The sequence below is a fragment of the Danio rerio genome, chromosome 12, assembly GCF_049306965.1.
Source record: "Danio rerio strain Tuebingen ecotype United States chromosome 12, GRCz12tu, whole genome shotgun sequence".
Taxonomy (NCBI): Eukaryota; Metazoa; Chordata; class Actinopteri; order Cypriniformes; family Danionidae; genus Danio; species Danio rerio.
Window position 1 is genome coordinate 19,477,434 of NC_133187.1, and position 19,696 is coordinate 19,497,129.

The window sequence follows — 19,696 nt, forward strand, 5'->3', positions numbered from 1 at the left end:
TTCAGCTAGTGTAGTGAACAAATAGAGTGTTGAGTTAACTACTGCACTTGTGGAACTTAATTTGAAACTGTGGTTTTATACATGTTAATTTAATAAATGAAGAGGGACCTTTAAATCTCAAGAATGAGAATAAATGTGATTTCTAATGATCCATAAATAAAACTAAACTATATATTATAAAAAGAATCCATTGTGTAACAATTGCTAGAAGCTTCGTTTTATTACTTGGGTAAGATAAAAAAAAGTTTTTCTGGTTGGGCAAGCTTCTTGGAAAATGTAGTGAGCTAAGCTAGTTACTCTACTTAAAATGTAGCTGGAACTACACTAAAAGCTACCCCCTGGGAAATGTAGCAGCTAAGCTGAAAAGCTACTGTACAATGCAAAGGTAGCTTAGCTACAAGAAAGCTTTTTTTTTTTTTCATTTTTAAATCAAAGCAACCTTAATCCAAGTCAGTTCACTTAGTGATCAATAAAACTGTCAATGAAGCATATGCTACATAATTGTTAAGTTCAGCTATTTACTGAAATTAAACAAATTTTACATTTACATTTTTTTACATACTTACACATTTAAAATACTATAGTATTAGTAGTACTTCTGTATATTAAAGAGTTTCTGTGTCAGCCCAATGATTGATTGGCGATGTCACTGTCCAGAGCGAGAGGTGACAGTAACCAAAGTCCCTTTAAGGCAAGTCATTTCACTTGGCAGCAATCTTTAAAACGTCTCTCGGGCAGTATGCTCAGGCATTCTGTTTGAATGGGGAAACATCAAATTCTCAAAAATTGCTTGCCAAGCTTACCATTGAATTTCAAATTACGAACCACCAATAAAATTGAACAACAACTGTCTTTAGTTTCAATTCTAAACATCCAAATCACACAAAATCTGCAGACACTTATGTCTGGTCCAAGCCCCTACCCCAGAGTACCAACAGTCTACAGAGATTGAGGATTGGTTCCTGTACTAGAATGTGGGCTTTTTTCACCACATAACGATCGATGATTGGCTCCTGTACTACAGTAAGGGCTTTTTTCACCACATAGCGATCAATGATTGGCTTACTAGTAGGGAGGGCTTTATTCACCATATAGGTAGTTACACCTTTCCCCATTCAAAAAGATACAACAACAAAAAGAAGAATCTGCTATTTTCGCTATCATATGGATTTACATTCATCAGCTAGACGCTGGCTTCATAGCTATGTGAATGGCGGTGGTGTCACTTATTGATCTGCAATCAGTAAATGTAGTTTGTGTGGATGCTACTGCACTACTTGACTAAAAAAACTATTTGATTTAGAAAGCAAGGACTCTACCGCCACGCTACTGATAAACGTAGTTAAGCTAGTAGCGTCACTACTTGTAGCGACGCTATTGCCCAATACTGCTTTCATCATTATATACATAAACTTAATTTAGATGCTAATATCAAACCTACCTCATGTGCAATTTATGTTTCCGCTTTTTATTATCTAAAAAAAATTTAATTTTATAGCTCCTTGTTAACTGAAAGCTCTGTAGCTCACTATACAGTTTAGAGAACTAGCTGATGCATATTTGTTAAAATACTTTTTATAACTGAATACTTTGAATTTATTCAGTAAATATCCATTTAATCTAAAAGAAAAATAAGCCATTGTTTATATGCTTTTATCCAGGGGCGTTGCGGGGGGGGGCTTTGGGGGCTTAAGCCCCTGATGTATTGTCAAAAGCCCCTGATCTTTTGGAATATGTTGCACTTAAATAAAAATAGGTTGTATAACATTTATTTTTTTATTAAAGTTCTGACAATTAACACGTGTATATCACGCGTATTCTACCTAAAGCAGCGTTTGTGTCGGGTATTAAAAAAGTAATCTTTTCAGCAGTACCTGTTTCTACCAGCAGGTGGGAGTGGCTCTGTTGTCACATGGTCTAAAAATATTCCGCCACTGCACATCATTCATTATTTTGCGCAGCTGAAGCTGATGAGGTAATAATACAACTGTTTCGCAAAACCGAATAGTTCTAGCTAAGTTACAGATAAAGCTTAATATTTGTTTTTACAGCAGAAAATGTGTGTAGTTTTGGTGAAATAACATAACTGTAGGAAATCAATAAAATGTGCTGCACATTAATGTAAGTACATGCGAATTAGTCAGAAAAATGTAAATTGTACTTGCTTTCTATATATATATATATATATATATATATATATATATATATATATATATATATATATATATATATATATATATATATATATATATATATATATATATATATATATATATATATATATATATATATATATATATATATATATATATATATATATATATATATATATATATATATATATATATAGACATCTTTATCTAGATATGATATAGCCAGTCACATCTGTTTCTCTAATAGTTAAATCACAGTGAGTTCATGTATCTAGCATATTATTTTATGGCTATATTCTACAGTAACATGCTTTGTCAGTTAGCAGCGGATTATAAATCGACTTTCTTATGAAATTACCTAATGCCCCCGGGCCCCCCTGTTTATTTTTTAAACACATTTCTAAACGTAATAGTTTTAATAGCTCATCTCTAAAAACTGATTTATTTTCTCTTTGCCATGATGACAGTAAGTACTTGACTAGACATTTTTAAAGAAACTTCTATACAGCTTAAAGTGACATTTAAAGGCAGGTTAGGGTAATTTGGCAAGTCATTGTATAACGATAGTTTTTTATGCTGACTATCGGAAAAAAATATAGCTTAAAGGGGCTAATTATTTTGACCCTTAAATGGTTTTTAAAAAAATGTAAAACTGTTTTTTTTCTAGCCTAAATAAAACAAATAAGACTTTCTCCAGAAGAAAAAGTATTATCAGACATACTGTGAAAATGTCCTTGCTCTGTTAAACAACATTTTGAAAATATTTAAAATAGGAAAAAAAATTAAAAGGGGGGCAAATAATTCTGACTTCATCTACATTTATTGTCACAGTCGTGTAAATGATCAGTTTAAGCCTTTTTTATGTTTATTTAGATCTTATTTTCATTCAACTCCAGCAATAGCTGGATTCCTTCATCCATAATATTAGGGTTTTCCTGGAATATTCTACAACTTTTGTGAGGCATATATGGAATTTCTGCTCAAGTGTGAATGAAACAGGCATTACATGCATTCAAAGTGCTACAATGCCCACATCAACCTATTTTGAGGAAAACTAAAAATCTCCCTCCTAAAGAAATTTGAAGTAAACACATTTCTAGCATTTAAATCTTTATTTTTTGTACTATTTTTGATACAATTGTTTTTGAAAAAAGCCCATTAAATATCAATATTTTGCGAGTTATTGAATTTAGAAATTCCAGTATCTTGACAACACTACACCTCAGTTAATCACTCTGTCCAAATAAACATGTGTGTAGCTTTGTATCACATTGGATAACAACTTGGTCTATAAAATAAATCATATTTTCAGATTTGATAACATGCAGAAATTTTTATTTTCAAAAAACAAACAGAAACTACAAATCTTTAGTTTCTTTGGGGCTAAGCCCCTTATCCCTTTCGACCCTAGCAACGCCCCTGCTTTTATCACCCAGTTAGTACTGAAAACACACTGAACTGTGACTCCAAAACAAGGTATGCATGAAAACGGTCATTTTTGTTTACAGTTACACCCTTACTAGCAAAAACCCATTTACACTAAGCAAAAATGTATTTTTACCAGGAATTGTTTGCATCATTTTTGAGCAAATTAAAAGCTTAATGTGAAGACTAAGATATTAATGTTTGTAATTTGCACAAACAAAGCCAAACCTGCGATGGGGAATTTGAAACGTTGCTATGAAACAGATGACAGTTTACAAATCACAGTAAAGCTCTGTCATTATTTCCAAATGATATGAATCAAACTGATGCTGAATCACAAAAAGTCAACAAGAACCAAACCTGTCTGGGGTTTAAAGCAGACGCAAACGTAGATCAGATTTTTGATAAAATGAGGAAATAACTGAAACAAGATATTCCAAGACGCGTTGACAACAGTGAATCATCTACTATGACATGTTAAGACGATCTACGCATACAGCACATCCATATCAGCGAATAAGACCTCTGAGTGATGGTACCAAGTTATTAAAGTAATACTTACCCAGCTCCCTAGAAACCGGCGAAACAGCAGCACTTTCCCCTATTTTTGAGAGTGCATCAAAATAAGCCTTTCCGGCAAAGGTCATTGCTGAAAGAGAGTGAATAAGTCATATTGATTAACAGGAAGCCATGCTGGACACTTTTCAGCAATTTTGAAAGAAACATTGGCTTTGGTCAGAATTTGGAAAACCTTTCATGCAAAAAAGGGGAGATGGTGCATTGCTTCATGTAAATGAAGTGATGTGATTACCTGCAACTGATTTCTCATAGTTCTTCCCCAGGTTAACCAGATTCCGCAGTCCTGGGTTGAACTGTTCCATCACATTCTGGAAGAACAGGAAACAAGGCTCATATTTTAAAGTTATATGGAAAACATCTTATATGGCTACTGAATAAAACTGAAGGAATGTCAAAATGACTCTGATTAAAGAAATATGAACTGAAAATAAAAACTGTCATCATTTTTCTAACTCTAAGTAAGACATAAAAACTTTAATCTCACTTAATCAAGAAAAACAAATTGTCTATGGTAACTAGCAATAGTTTGGTTGCCTATATTATTCAAAACTTGATGAAGAGTAAACAATGACAGCATTTTAACTGTTCCTTTAACATGACTGCATTTGGAAATATTTTTATGTTGGTGGCTTGGTGCAATAAGTTCAATGTTTTTATAAGTTTGCAATTCCACAGGCCTGATGGACTTTTGTTGTCTGGATAAAAGCAGTTAAACATTTTTAAAGGGATAGTTCATTCAAAAAAATGATGGATCTAATAATTACTTGTCTAGTTTCAAGCCCCCAAGACCTTCGTTTATCCTTGGAACACAAACAAAGACTTTTTTTGGGATGAAATCTGAGAGCTCTCTTATCCTCAGTAGACAGCAATGTTTCTGACCCATTCAAAGTCCAGAAAATTACCATATAAATCATTAACACAGTCCATGTTCTTGAGTGGTTCAACCGGAAGATTAAGAAGCTATACATTTGTGCATCTATGAAACAAAAATGATGACTTTATTAACAGCTTCTTCTCAGTGTCAGTATAGGGCTTTCATGAGCACTGTGCACTAATACTCCGAATACCCAGATGCCCACGGCACTCTTGTGAAGATGCACCCTATATTGACACCAAAGCAAAGACACTGCTAGATGATTTTTCTGGATCTTGAGTCAAAAAACTTTGCAGTCTATGGAGGATGAGGGAGCTCTCAGTTTTGTTCTAAAATATCTTAATTTGTGTTCTGAAGATGAACTGAGGACTTAAGGTGAGGGTGAACTATATTTTTTTTGGGTGAACTACCACTTGAAGACACCTGACAACTTTGGAACAAATCAACCGTCAATAGTCAAACAAATGATTAGAGTATTTTATTTTTGGTATATGGGCCAGTATAAGATTCTGACGGTTTCGCAGTATTGTGATTACTGCTCTAAAATATATTATTTTTAAATATCTGGGTAAAAAAACAAAGACTTTTCCCCCCTTTGAACACAATAGAATTCATTTTGTGAAACATTTTAAGCATTTTGGAACAGTAAACGTGTCAGGCCGAGTAATGAAAATAAATCATTGACTTCAGCTGTCTTCATTTGTTTCAAAAACAGATTTCTTTACGATAAAAAAACGCCATCATTTCATATCTTTTCTGCGAGAGATACTGTTGTACTAAAAAAAAAAAATATATTAAATCTTACATATATACCTTAGGAACAGTATAGTAAAAATTTGTCAGTTTTAAAACCTTGACTTTTCTAAATCACGGTATACCTTGAAAACGGTTATCATCCCATGCCTAGTTTTAGGGGATTTTCCACTCTAGGTGAATCACATTTTATTGTATATGCAATAAAATAGAACACATAAATCACTTTCTAAAAATAACTACTTCATCTAAAAATATCTTGGTTTAAACATTGACTTATAATTGTGATTATACTGCCAACAAGATCAAAGTCCTCCTGAAGTTAAGGGCCATTGCTCTATTGAAATGCCCTTCTGTAATGCAATTCTGGGCAGTTCCACTTCTAATTCCCAAGAACACACCCTTGGTAAAACAATGAAGAGTCAGGTATGCAATAACAGAAACAGTCCAGCACAAACAGGTTTCTTAACTCTACCCAGAAACCCAACTGAAACACTTTAAAATGCACTCATGCATCTATTGCTCAACTTACACGTACCTTAAATGAAAAAAATGTTAAGAGTAAAACAACACTTTGTTATTTAAAAACCAACCAACAAACAAACGAACACAGCTATGTGTGATGCTGGCAAACTAACAGGTGAACGTTGTAAAATAACACATCACGCAGTTTAAAGCGACTTTACCTTGTATGTGCTCTCGGTGAGTTTGTTCACGTCCTCCGAGGCTCGAGACATTTTAGCAGGTATTCCTCAAACGTCCTTGGTGACAATTTGTTTGTTTCAACTTTCCACGTTCAGATCCTAAAAGCTGCGTTTTGTCCCACCTGTTAAGGCTTGTTAAGCGGCACAGAACAGAGCGCTCATGCGCTCCCGAGAAAACACGACACTGCACTGATGCAGGAGAGGATGAAACCTTTCCGCGCGACCTCATGCCACACGTGGAAAGGTGGGATCCGTGACGTCAGAGCTGAACTACAAGACTACAAACAAAAGGTGTTTTTTTTCTTCGGTATGATTTTTTTCTCAATATTGCTACTTTCTTTGTAGAATTTGGCTATTGTAGCCTGATTATATTTATTAAAATATAATTATTTATAATTTTTTATAAATTTATAAATATCAATTTCAGTAAAAATACAATCCAAATAATACATAAACATTACAAACTATATGAAAAAATACTGGGTTGAATATCAATGCGCTCGCACTAAAAAAATAGTATTTTATTAATTGCCCAAATAAATAACTTCATGCGGTACAGATTTAAAAAAAGAAAATCAAATAAAAAATATGGTATCGCTTTAAATAAATCTTTTATAAAAATAAATAAATCTTTATGACATGCTGGAATGCTTTAAATATTGAAAATAACATTTTATATTAAATCATATCAGTATTAAGAAACATTTCAGTATTACTGAATATTGAATAAATGCAAATCCAATTTCCAAATAAGTGACATATAGGCCTAAGTCAGTTTATACAGTTATATTTTACTAATCTTAAGGTAAAATATGGTTGTAATAAGCAGTCCGTCAAATTGTGTTTTAACTAACCAATTTGTTTTAGCTCAAAATTTCTCTTTCACTAGCAATATCCATATTTGAGTCATTTTAGCTGATTTTGTGCAAAACAACCATGATGTTGTGAGAGTTATGTGTGGATCGAAGATGTATATCAAATTCATACTGTATCAGAATGTGTTAACAGAATCTGAGGACATTTCAACTTTTACAGCGCCACTTTGTGGCCGTGTGTGTTGTTCTACAGAGTCACTGAGAGATAAGGTAGTTCTGCTTGCTGTTTTAAAAGTTGTTTGCTACTATACTAACCCGTCCATATTACATACCCAAGACCAGTGTTGGGGAAAGTTACTTTAGAAAGTAATGCATTACAATATGAGTTACTCCCCCCCAAAAAACTAGTTGCCTTCCCTGGTAGCAAAGAATTCTGGCCCTGATTTGGCATAAATCTGGCACAGCAGGCACTTATCCGGCATTGGCATACAGCATGTGGGCCAAACATGACCTTGGTTTGACAGAGTTGGCACCATCTTTAAGGTGGCATAGAATATTTAGGCCAGACGTGAAAAGTATTATTTGGCCCTGATGTTAAAAAAATTATATGTAGGCCATGTAAGTTTGGCCTATCTTGACCCACATTTAAAAACATTTTTATTATTTTCAAATAAAGAAAAAAAATTCTAATCAGGCCGCTTCAGACTTGGCCAAGATATGGTCCATGTTTGGCCCTTGTCTGGAAGCTAGACTTGGTCCAGTCATGCACCGTAATTTACTGCAGCATGTGGGCCAAGAAAAAGCTCATTATGTGGACCAGAACTGGGCCAGAGATATATTGCTGGGTTGCTTAGTTACTTTTTATGGTAAGTAATGTGTTACATTACTTTTGACTTCTGTGTTACTTTTTCTGCATTTGGTTTAATATACTTCCAAAACTTGCAGGTTTTTTTTTTCTTCTTCTTCTTTTCTTTTTTTTTTTTTAAATAGAGGAGCTCTATATTAACAATGCACTGTACAACCTTTAAAGCACACATAATAAATGTAATATAGGATAATGTTATCTTCTGAGAACATCTTGGCCCCAGAGCTATACATGCCAATAACAGATTAATGAAAATTTAAAGCAATGTGGTTGCGACTTTTGTACTTTTTGTTTTATTAAAAAGTACAACCACTGTCCATTCAAATAATCCTCCTTTCCTTTTTTTCCATGTGTTCAAAACTATTGGAATATTTCCATCCCAAACATCTAAGGCTCTGCTGTCTTCATTTCTGTCTGTTCCAGCATTCTCATTGTATGCCGGACTTAACATGACTACATTCATTTTGATTCTGAGATTTATTTTTTAAAAGTGACCTAACTAAACTAAAAAGTAACTCACATTACATTTTTTAAAAGTAACTCAGATTTCACTTTATTTTTAAAAAGTAATGTGTTACTTTATTTGTTACTTGTATTGCATTACCATCAGCACTGTCCAAGACTCCTAGACCTGATTTTACATAAAGCTGGCAGAGGCATATACAGTCATATGTGAATTGAATATGACCAGGGGGTCCTATCCCCAATAGTAATAGGCTGAGTGTGTTTGTGGTGTCTGCTTTTACTTCAGTGTGTTCCATTGTGTTAGATGCAGAACTCAAATTCGGAGTATAGGACAACAATCAATACTTTCTTTTGTATATATACAGTACATAACTACTTTCCTTATATAAATATATATTTGTTAAGAATAAAAAGTGCAACCTTTAGAACTCCAACATTCCAACAACCTTGGGGATTCAGAATAGGGCCATACATTGATTGCTATGGTATATGTAGACTGAGTTCTTGCAACCAGAAAAAGTCAACTCATTGCCATATTTGAGCCAAGATAAAGTATTGTGAAGCGCATCACTAGGCCAAACAGATCTTGATATATAAGTAGATTATTTAACAGTCTGGGATTTAATGTAGCCATTTCTTGCATGTCCTCTTGGAAAGCCATTCAGAAGCCTTTAGCGAAATGGGTTTGTGAATTAGTCACATCTCTGCATGAATTATATTTGCCGTGACAGCACAACACATATCATTATTCATATGAGCATAAGGTTTCAACACGTGAACATGATTTCAAGCCTTTACCAAACAACATGAAAGACTTAAAATGCTCACTCAGTCACACTCGAGTCACAAGCTGTTTATTTGGAGATCTGTGCTGAAGAGTCCACATGGACTGGTAAATATCAAATATTGCTCTGAATATAGATGTATACTTGTTTTTCTATGATGACTAATCATGTAGTCTTCAGATTTTGCGTTAAATGTTTATGTATGAAGTTACAAACCGATTTCCACCAGGATCCGGAGTGTTCTGGTTCACACCTTTCTCTCACTGATTTCCTCTCTTGCCTTTGGGATACCAGAAGAATCCCCTCATCATCAGTTATCTGGTAAGCTGCTCCTTTTAAGGTTTTGGCTTTGTTTTCACTGGTGAAGATTCTGATGATTAAATGTGTTTTACCAAAGGAAATGTCAAAGGAAAGCTTATTTTCCATCAGATGGAAGGGAATTCAACATACTTGCGCAAAACAGGGAATCTGGCATCTTACACTAAAACAGTGGTTTCATTTGAACTCTATGACCCGAGGCATATCCTGCGCTCTGTCTCTTTTACATACACATGGGATTTGGGCAATGGGTAATTCTTATTTCAATACATTTAATTTTCTCGTATCTCTAAAAATGATGTTATTTACAGCTGTCATTGTTTTTAGGGAAGTGCATAAAGGCCCAGAGCCTTTTGTGAAGTTTTACTACGCCTTACCAGGGAACTACACGTTAAAACTGAGCATTGAAACAGATGCACCTCAGCATTCCAGGATGACAGGCCTGTACTCGGTAGATCTGACTGTATTAGGTGAGTGCAGATTCTGAATCACTTATTATCAGTGTTTATATTTGACCCTTTTTATAGTACCAGTGATGCTAACAAGTCAAAGATTATGTTGTTTTATAGATGCTATTAGATACGTTGATCTGATAGGACCTGTGATTTATAACGTCGACCAAAACAGCAGACTGTCCTTTGAGGTTGGAGGAAGGTAAAGCATATTTCCAAACATATATATTTAGTCCTACACTGTAAATTACACAGTATTTTACTGTAATGTGAACTGTATTTTACATTTGGACATTTATGCAGTATGTTACTGTATTTTATATATGTATTGTGAACATTATAGTATTTTTTACCGTTAAGATATACAATACTGTTAATACACATACAGCAAGATAAATGGTAATTTAAATGTAAATATAGTATTTTTGCTGTAATTGATTTACAGTAAGTTACTGGCGAACTACTGCCAGTAAGTTATTGTAGAGGGAATTGTTCATTGTGTAACTTTTGATTAAATAAAAAGTCATCAGACTTTGATCATTGTTTTTTCTCTATTGCATGTGACGTCTATAGCCCTCCGGTTTGGCTGTGCTGGAGAGTTTTGCCTGATTGCCACACACCCAATCCAGCTTCCTGCAGTTTAGTCCAGATCTATGAAAACACTTTCTGTCTGAACTACACTTTCACATCTGTAGGAACGCACTGCTTAGACCTGAGTGTGAAAAATAACATCAGCAGCCTCCAGACATTCTACAGCATCTATGTGCAAAGCGGTCGTAAGTATAATACTTTTATACATACTGTATATACAACAAGTTTTATTTTATAAATTAAAAGAGACACTGGGTGACACGATGGCTCAGTGGTTAGCACTGTCGCCTCACAGCAAGAAGGTTGCTAGTTTAAGTCCTGACTGGGTCAGTTAGCTGTTCTGTGTGGAGTTTGCATGTTCTCCCTGTGTTCGTAGAGAAGGGTATAAGCGGATGTCGGAGCCAGCTCCAAGTGGGTGGGACTTGAGCTCCAAGTGGCCTGTACAAATCTGGAGTTTTTATTTGTTTAATGTACATGACACAGAGTCCAATATTATGCTTTATGAATGTCTACACCTCAACCCTTAACCCAAACTCACAGTAACCTGTTGTGTTTTATTAACATCTACACCTACCCCAACCCTAAACCCAACCTCACAGTAACCTGATGTGTTTTATTAATATCTGCTCCACCTACATCACCTAAGCCCAAGGTTTAAGTCCCTCCCACTTGGAGGTCACCCAATCTACTCTCGATGTAATTCCTCCCACTTGGAGGTCTCAGGGCTGCAGTGATACCTACCTGTGTTTGTGTGGGTTTCCTCCGGGTGCTCTGGTTTCCCCTACAGTCCAAACACATGCGCTATAGGTGAATTCATTCATTCATATTCTTTCCAGATTAGTCCCTTTATTAATCTGGGGTCGCCACTGGGGCATGAACCACCAACTTATCCAGCATATGTTTTACATAGCGGATGCCCTTCCAGCTGCAACCCATCTCTGGGAAACTTCCACACACACTCCAATGTCCAAGGACATGCGGTACAGGTGAATTGAATAAACTAAATTGGCTGTAGTGTACGAGTGTGAATGAGTGTTTATGGATGTTACCTGGTACTGGGTTGCAGCTGAAAGGGCATCCGCTGTGTAAAACATATGCTTGATAAGTTCATTCATGCGGTTCATTCTGCTGTGGCAACCCCTGACAATTAAAGGGACTAAGCCAAAGGAAAATGAATGAATAAAAGAGACAGGGGGGGTTCCTGTAAATAAAATAATATATAATTTTGTGGGACAACTGAAACATTTTGTGGAATAAAAAGAAAATTCTGGGTCCCATTTTATATTAAGTGGCCTTAACTAATATGTACTTACAAAGGAATTAATATTTTGTTACAATGTACTTATTGTTTAAATACATGTATTTACTGTGTACTTATGCTTGGTTACATACATGTATGTAATTACATCTGTAGTTAACTTTTGTAATTACATTTGTACATACACTGTTGACCATCCCTTACACCTTAACCCACCCTTAAACCTACCCATGAAACCAAACCTGTCCATAACCCAACCTCTATCCCAACTCAAAAGCACCACAAGTGTTCTCAAATACATTATAAACACAGTAAGTACATTGTAATTATTTTTGATGCAAGTACATAGTAGTTAAGGACACTTAATATAAAGAGGGACCAAATTCTGTCATGAGTTACTCACCTTTGTGACTTTTTCAAAAAATAGTTCACCCAAAAACAGTATGCTCACCATTTTATCAACCTCCGCTGGTTCTAATCTCAAATTTCTTTCTTCTGTTGAACACAAAACAAGTGAATGTTAAAGGTCAATAGCTATGGTTCCATACAAAGATGTGAATTAGACTGAACCCGTTGATGGTGGACTTTGGCTGAGGGGTTTAAGAATGACCAAAACAACATTTCAGATATTGTGAAATGTGGTCAAGCCACTGTTTTTTCTCTCTCTCTATTAAATAGGACTTATTATGCCCCTTTTTCAGTGGTGGAAAGAAGACTGACAAATCAAAAGTACTATTACTTGCCTAAAAATGTAGTGCAAGTAGAGTAAAAGTATCTGTTGTAATTGTAAATATTCCTCAAAGTATGAGTAAAAAGTAGACTTTTCAAAGGTTCTCATGAGTAGTGAGTGGTGAGTATTACGCTGTAAAAAGCTGATGCGTTAACATGTAATTAGTGGATGTGTGTAAACGTAATATTCTGTAGGGCATTTAGTTATTGCCCAGCTAGCAGGCACACATTGTCGTAAGACGTTAATATTGGGTTAGATTAAGGTTGTGATGTCCGGTGACCTAAATTCAATAGCCAACGTCTAAGGATGTTATTTTGAAATTCCGTTAAAGACATCAAATGACGCTGATATTTGATTAATTTTAGGTTGTGTTAGAAATCGACCAAAATCCAACGTCAAGCCTACGTCTTACACTATCGTCATATTAACGTCAAATACAGACATTTATTCATAAGGTATGGCAACCAAAATCAAACATCTGATAGGCGTCATGGTGGTAACTTCCACACAACATCAAGCTGTAACATCATTAGACATTGATATTTGGTTGATTTTAGGTTGGACGTTAATGACGTTGAGTTGTGATGTCAGTCCAATTTTCATTTCCAAACAAAATGCAACGTCACCACGACATTGGGGTACAATCTCGATCTAATCATGTTGACATCTTCTGCCTGCCTGGTGTTTAAGGCCATTTCGGTCATCATACAGCAAAACATCTGTCATCTTCTCATCAGTGACATGCATCTAAACAGTCTCTGGGTCAATGTGTGTAAAGATTTTGGACATCTTTATGGACACTTTCAATGCTTTTAAACAATTATAAATCGCCCATGTCTTGAGGTAGTTCATTATGATGTTATTTACCTTCTGTATGCGATCTGTTTGGACTCACAGGACTGATTTTTCTAATCCCCATAAACAAGAAATAATAAAGTAGTGACTGCAGGTTGAAGGAAAGTGAAGTAAAAGTACCAATACATTTCTAGAAATGTACTCAAAGGAAAGTAAAAGTACACATCTTTAAATCTACTTAGCAAATTATAATTTCTGAGAAAAACTACTCAATTACAGTAATTGGAGTATTTGTAACTTGTTTCTTTACACCACTGACGTTTTTACGAAATGTAAAGTATCTGTTCTTGGCATTTCTCTGCTCTTGCACATCTTGGCATTTCCATTATGAAAAAATACACACAACTTTTCACAATACATCTTTAAAAAACACTAGCATACTGCATAAATGTCAAACAGTAAAATACAGTTCATATTACAGTAAAATACTGTGTAATTTACAAAAATCCTTAACTGTGTAGCTAATGGCTGTAACATTCTTCAGTATTTCTTCCACTGAATTCAACAGAAAAAAAACCCCAAACATGTTTAAAACATGTGGTGGATGAGTAAATGATAACGTATTAAAAAAAATATTTTGTGTGAGCTATACCTTTATTTGCAGAACAATTGCATATGAGCACTCTATCAAATATAATGGTGATGACAGAATTTTTGAGTAAACTATCCCATTTATTGCACTGAAAGATTAGCTGTGTGAATAAGGATAGACGTTTAACACTGCTGTGTCTGTCAGAATACTGTGACATTTGAAGCAGCACAACATGACGTTTGAGATACCTTCAGGCAATTTTTGTTCATTGATGATTCATTCAGCCTCAGCACTGAATTACTCAACGGTACAACATGACTTGCAGCTCTTCAGAAATGTTTAATAACTTGTTAAGAGATTCAAATGAGGTGTTACATATGAATTAGTGCATTCTAAGCCAGTTATTCTCAATCTTCAAGAACTCTACTTTTCCACAATATTGTTTTTTAGGGCTCTACTTTCCCCCCAAATATTTTATTTATATAAACTAAGAGTGAAATGTTAACAATACTAAAAATATAATAATTATAAATACTACAGTAACATTATATTAATATTATTACATGTCTTCTCCGTTTGTTTAGAATACACTGTTAAACCCGATAAGTTAACTTAAACTGTTTGAGGAAACCATTTGCGGCAAAGCATTTAAGTTTTGAAACAAAATGGTTTGAGTATACTGCAAACTTATATATTGTATCACATGCACATATGTGTTGATATCATCAAACTTTTAAAAGAATTTGTAACTTAAACATTTTAAGTTCAGTTATCAAATCCTTGTTAGTTCATTTAACTTAAACAAATTAGGTCCAAACAACTACAAAGCTTTTCAAATGGTTTGGTATTCCTTTTAGCATTTAAGTTAACACACACACACACACACACACACACACACACACACACACACACACACACACACACACAAATGAATTAATTCATAACTCATTTGATTAGTGTTCTGCTTAATATAATCAGCTTAGGAGTTACCATTACTTTTTCATTGATTGAAGTAACTTTTTAAAAAATTATAAGTTTAACTAACTTATTTCATTTTGTGACTTTCACTGTTCGGTTTTGGAGTGTATGTATAAGAATGTAAAATAAATAAATAAGAAGTATTTATTGAATTAATATTAGTATCTAATTATAAGTACTGCTATCTTATGAATACTGATAATGCATAATTAGTGTATATTTAATAGGTACTGCCATATCATGAATTGGTACCAGAATAAATAAGCACAGATTAAGTAGTGGTAAAAAGCTGTGAAGAAAAGCTATAAACAACAAGTACTGGTAGACTTAAGAAATAGTTAAATAAAATGAAAATGTACTCTCTATTACTGACCCCAAGTGGTTTTAAACTTTTTCTTGAAAAGATATTTTAAATTTTAAAAGCAAAAAAAGTTGTAAATGTGTATGAGTTAACCTTCATATGTTTGTTTTTTAACTATGGATGTCAATGGCTCCCAACATTTGTCAAAGTATCTGCCTTTGTGTACTCAAACAGCTATGAGACAAATGATATAAATGATGACAGAATAAAAAAATTTTGAGTGAACTATCTCTTTAGAGTAAATACTAATAATTTAAAATGAGTAGAAGTGGCATTAAAAAGATATTACAGCATAGTTTCATCGTTAAAAAGAATTTATTGTGTTACTGTGAACACAAGCATAGAACTGGAAATATTGTGTTTATTTAAGTAACAAAATATTAACTTCTAGATATTTGCATAAAATAACATAAAATAAATAAACCACATGCTATTGGACAAGAATTAGGCTGTGAATCCGTCCCCCAGTACTATTTCCCACTTGCATTTGTGTTTGTGTGTTTGTGTCACGTGAAAATGTGTATCCATTGTTTTCCCTCAGATGTAAGTCTCTTCTTCCTATTGCCCTGCGCTGCAGTGATTGTTGCGACCCTCATATTTATCTTTGTGACCGTGTGTCGTCCACGCCAGCGGTCTCTCATGTGTAAGGTGAGTTATTCAGATCAGGAAAAACACAAATAACCGAGAATAACGTCTGTAACATGATTGTGAAGGGCATTTCTGGATAATATTGTAATATTTGGATTTGTCCACTAGAGGCTGACATACTCTAGAAAGTGTTTAAACGGTTCACTAAAAAAATGAAAACTCTTGTCATCATTTGCTCTCCCTCCAATTGTTCCAAACATGTTTGAGCTTCTTTTTCTCTTGAACACAATAGAAGATATCGTGAAGAATGCTGGAAAGCAACAGCCATCAACCTCCGTTGGATGTTTTTGAAACTAGAAATTCATAGACAGTTAGAACACTTTGAGGGCTTGTAAATTATGAGGAAATGTTTATTTTGGGGTGAGCTGTAAAGCTTTAAGGTATTAAAAAAATAAAAGCACATTTTTATGTACCTGTAGTAGTTTATTTTTTATCTTTCTTTTTGTTTATTTATTTTTTTAATTTGAAATCTTCAGTAAATGACTTTGTGAATGTATTTACGCATAGCCTACACACTAGTTTTAAAGTTTACAGTTACAGTTAACTAAATTTTCAGCTGTGTTTACGCCAGTTTTCAGTGTCAAACAATCCTTCAGAAATCAAATCAGTAATTTCTTTTAGGATTCCATTTATATTTTTGAATTATTTGAGAAACATGAAAAAGATCAGCATTTATCTGAAACACGGAGATTTGTAACATTCTACTTGCTGTTTAAATAATTAATATATATATTAAAATATTATTCAGCTTGGATGCATTAAATTGATTTTATGTCAATGGCGTTTTTTCCCAGTAGTTTACTTTTTTAGATTAAGTTTACTTATATAGTTTACAAGACAAAGACAAAACTAGCCTTCCTAAAATGTAGTTATTTTTCTAATGTTTCCCAAATGATGTTTAACAAAGCAATGATTTTTTTCCACAGTAATATATATATATTTTAGCCCCCCTGAATTATTGCCCCTCCCTGTTTATTTTTTTTTCAATTTCTGTTTAACGGAAAGTATATATATATATATATATATATATATATATATATATATATATATATATATATATATATATATATATATATATATATATATATATAATTTCTTTTAGTTTGGCTGATGAAACGAACATCTTTTTTTTCCGATTAGCTAATAAACCACTGTTGTTCAATAACTTGCTAAATTAACTTCAATTAACTAACCTAGTTAAGCCTTTAAATTGCACTATAAACAATGATCTCGCAAATTAACTAGTTAAATAATATCTACATCATTATGGCAAATACAAAAGAAATTACAATTAAATTAAATGAATTATAAATTAGTAATTAAAAACTAATGTTAATCTGAAAATAATCTCCCTCTTAAACATCACTTGAAAACTATTTGAAAAACACATATTTTATAAACATATTTAAATATTACAAATGTAACATGTCTCAATTTGTCTTATTTTTGTTTGCCTTCAGGGAGATTATGTCTCCTTCACAGACATCGAACTGCGTGCAAAGGATGCCACCGTCCCTTTGCAGAGCAATTCTTCTGCATCTAAGACAAATGAAACCCAGCTTCTGCTTTATCAGCAAGGGCCTTCCTACAACCCAGAATCCTGTTAGTCTCACACAAGATGTATTCATTAAAACAGATCTTTCATTGCATTATTTTGCTGTATGGTCTAACTTTTTATATTTGACACAAACAAGCATTGTGAATAAACACAAAATAGAACCTCTAAAAGCTTTTCACTTAGCTCATCTGAGTCACTCTGTCAATATGAACACATTCATGCTCCTTCTGCTCTTTTTGTTTACATTTGAAAAGGTTTCAGGGTTTGATTCATGCAGGCTGCATTTGCTAATGTGAGAATTGTTTTTAGATTTTGGGTTTTTTTTTTTTAATTGTCTAATGAATACAGAAAACATCCAAAAAGCACTTTTATGTGTTTTTTTGTCTGAGCCATACATCTCCATTTCAGCAGTACTTACATACACCAAACAGTTGTATTTAGTATTTGGTAGGTAGTTACAGGATGTACACTGTAAAAAATGTCCAGAATTTTACAACATGTTACTGTAATTTTTCACAGTAAAGTTTCACAGTAATGTGTTGTATTCAAAGTTTTATTGTGAAATTATGGCAGGTTGCATGGTTACAGCAGATTACTGTAAAAAGGGCTATATCTTTTGCATGTTATTTATAGGAAGTCAAACTCTTTTGATTTCATTTAGCATAGATATTAACACAAATGAACTTTAATGCCAGTGTTGGCACTTTTTGGATATTTAGAAATAACATAATGTTATTGCAGCTCCAAAAACAATTTGGTTACATCTTCAAAAATAACTTTAAAAGATAAAATCATCCTGTTTTGAAACGACATGAATGTCATAGTAAATTGAATTTGGTAAATTTTGCTATGTAAATTTAAATTGGGTGCACTCCACCTTTATTTAGTTTTCTAAGGTTAACATGGGAATGTTAATACATTTTAATGAACATAACTTTGCCCTTAGCTAAAAACATAATAAACTGGAACAAAAGTAAATGATTTATAAAGCCAAACACTGTTAAACACCCAAAATGACTTCGAAGTCAGGGTAAATATCAGAATGAATATCCGTGGAAAGCCTGCTTCACAGTAAAATAGTTAACTTCTACAAGGTTATGCTGTGAAATCACAGTAATGGACTTATCTACTGTGAAGTTTAACTATTTGGCTGTAATTTCACAGTAATTTAATGTAACAAAATTACAGTAAATTACTGTGTACTCATGGTAATTTGCTGTAAATTTACATACAGTATTTTACTGTGAAAGTAATGCAATTATTAGCCAGTAATTTACTGTGAATTTAAGATATTTTTTACAATGTGATTTGCCTGATTATACAACATTATATTCTAAAAATATTGTGGAAAAAGCTGAATTTTTTTCTTCTGTGAAAAATGTGCCATAGAATGCATTGATACAATATGTTAAAATCTTTTGTAACATCTAGACTTAGGTTTAGGTAAGTGTAAACAAATCTCCAGTTTTGCTGGTCCATTTCCAACCCTGGGAGTTGCCCCGAATGTAAAATGGTTGTTTTTGACCATATTTGGAAGGATCGTGAATATTAATGAGCTCTGCTCTGATGTTTCAGCAGCACATGTTAGTGCCTTACATTCACGCACAGCGTGATGTACTCTGAAATACACATGTGCAAATTAGTCATACTTCAGTTGTCGAATGATATTTACACAAACTGAATACATTCCTTGTTAAATGACAATATTTTCAACTGAAGTGGTGGAGAGGTTTTTTTTAGCTAGGAGAGAGTCATGTGTTGTGGATAAAATATATTGGCTAACTTATACTTAGCAAAAGGGGCTGACAGAGAAGTATTTTTGTGAAATTTTGAGTTTAGTGTATTTGAAAGCACAAAAAGTAATCATTATCAACCTCCGCATAAACAAGTGAGTTTTATTTAGTTTATTTCTGTGTAACGAATATGGCCATTCAGACACATAATTATTTTGCTTTATTCAACAAATAATACACCATCGACCTCTCTTACCCAGGAAA

The 19,696-nt window shown here is 33.5% G+C and overlaps 2 protein-coding genes across 4 annotated transcripts in view; one reads left to right on the forward strand and one right to left on the reverse strand.

Annotated features, from left to right (window-relative positions):
* baiap2l1a (BAR/IMD domain containing adaptor protein 2 like 1a) overlaps nt 1–6,688 on the reverse strand; it is a 47,425-nt gene extending 40,737 nt beyond the window's left edge. For 2 of the 3 annotated variants that reach the window (XR_012387499.1, XM_009306593.5), the window contains exons 1-3: nt 6,471–6,688; nt 4,390–4,465; nt 4,141–4,227 (exon numbers count right to left, since the gene is read on the reverse strand). Coding sequence is in view for 2 of the 3 variants with exons in the window: in XM_009306593.5 (XP_009304868.1) it covers nt 4,141–4,227; nt 4,390–4,465; nt 6,471–6,521 (214 nt within the window). In the remaining variant the exon portion in view is untranslated. 3 annotated transcript variants of the gene reach the window in all.
* A 2,790-nt stretch (nt 6,689–9,478) lies between these two features.
* Nucleotides 9,479–17,862, forward strand: tmem130 (transmembrane protein 130). Its single transcript, NM_001110034.1, is given in 8 exon segments — nt 9,479–9,525; nt 9,648–9,739; nt 9,816–9,987; nt 10,064–10,206; nt 10,306–10,390; nt 10,762–10,964; nt 16,035–16,141; nt 17,602–17,862. Coding segments are annotated over 8 exon segments (957 nt in total). The 5' UTR covers nt 9,479–9,517; the 3' UTR covers nt 17,749–17,862.
* The last annotated feature ends 1,834 nt before the right edge of the window (nt 17,863–19,696 follow it).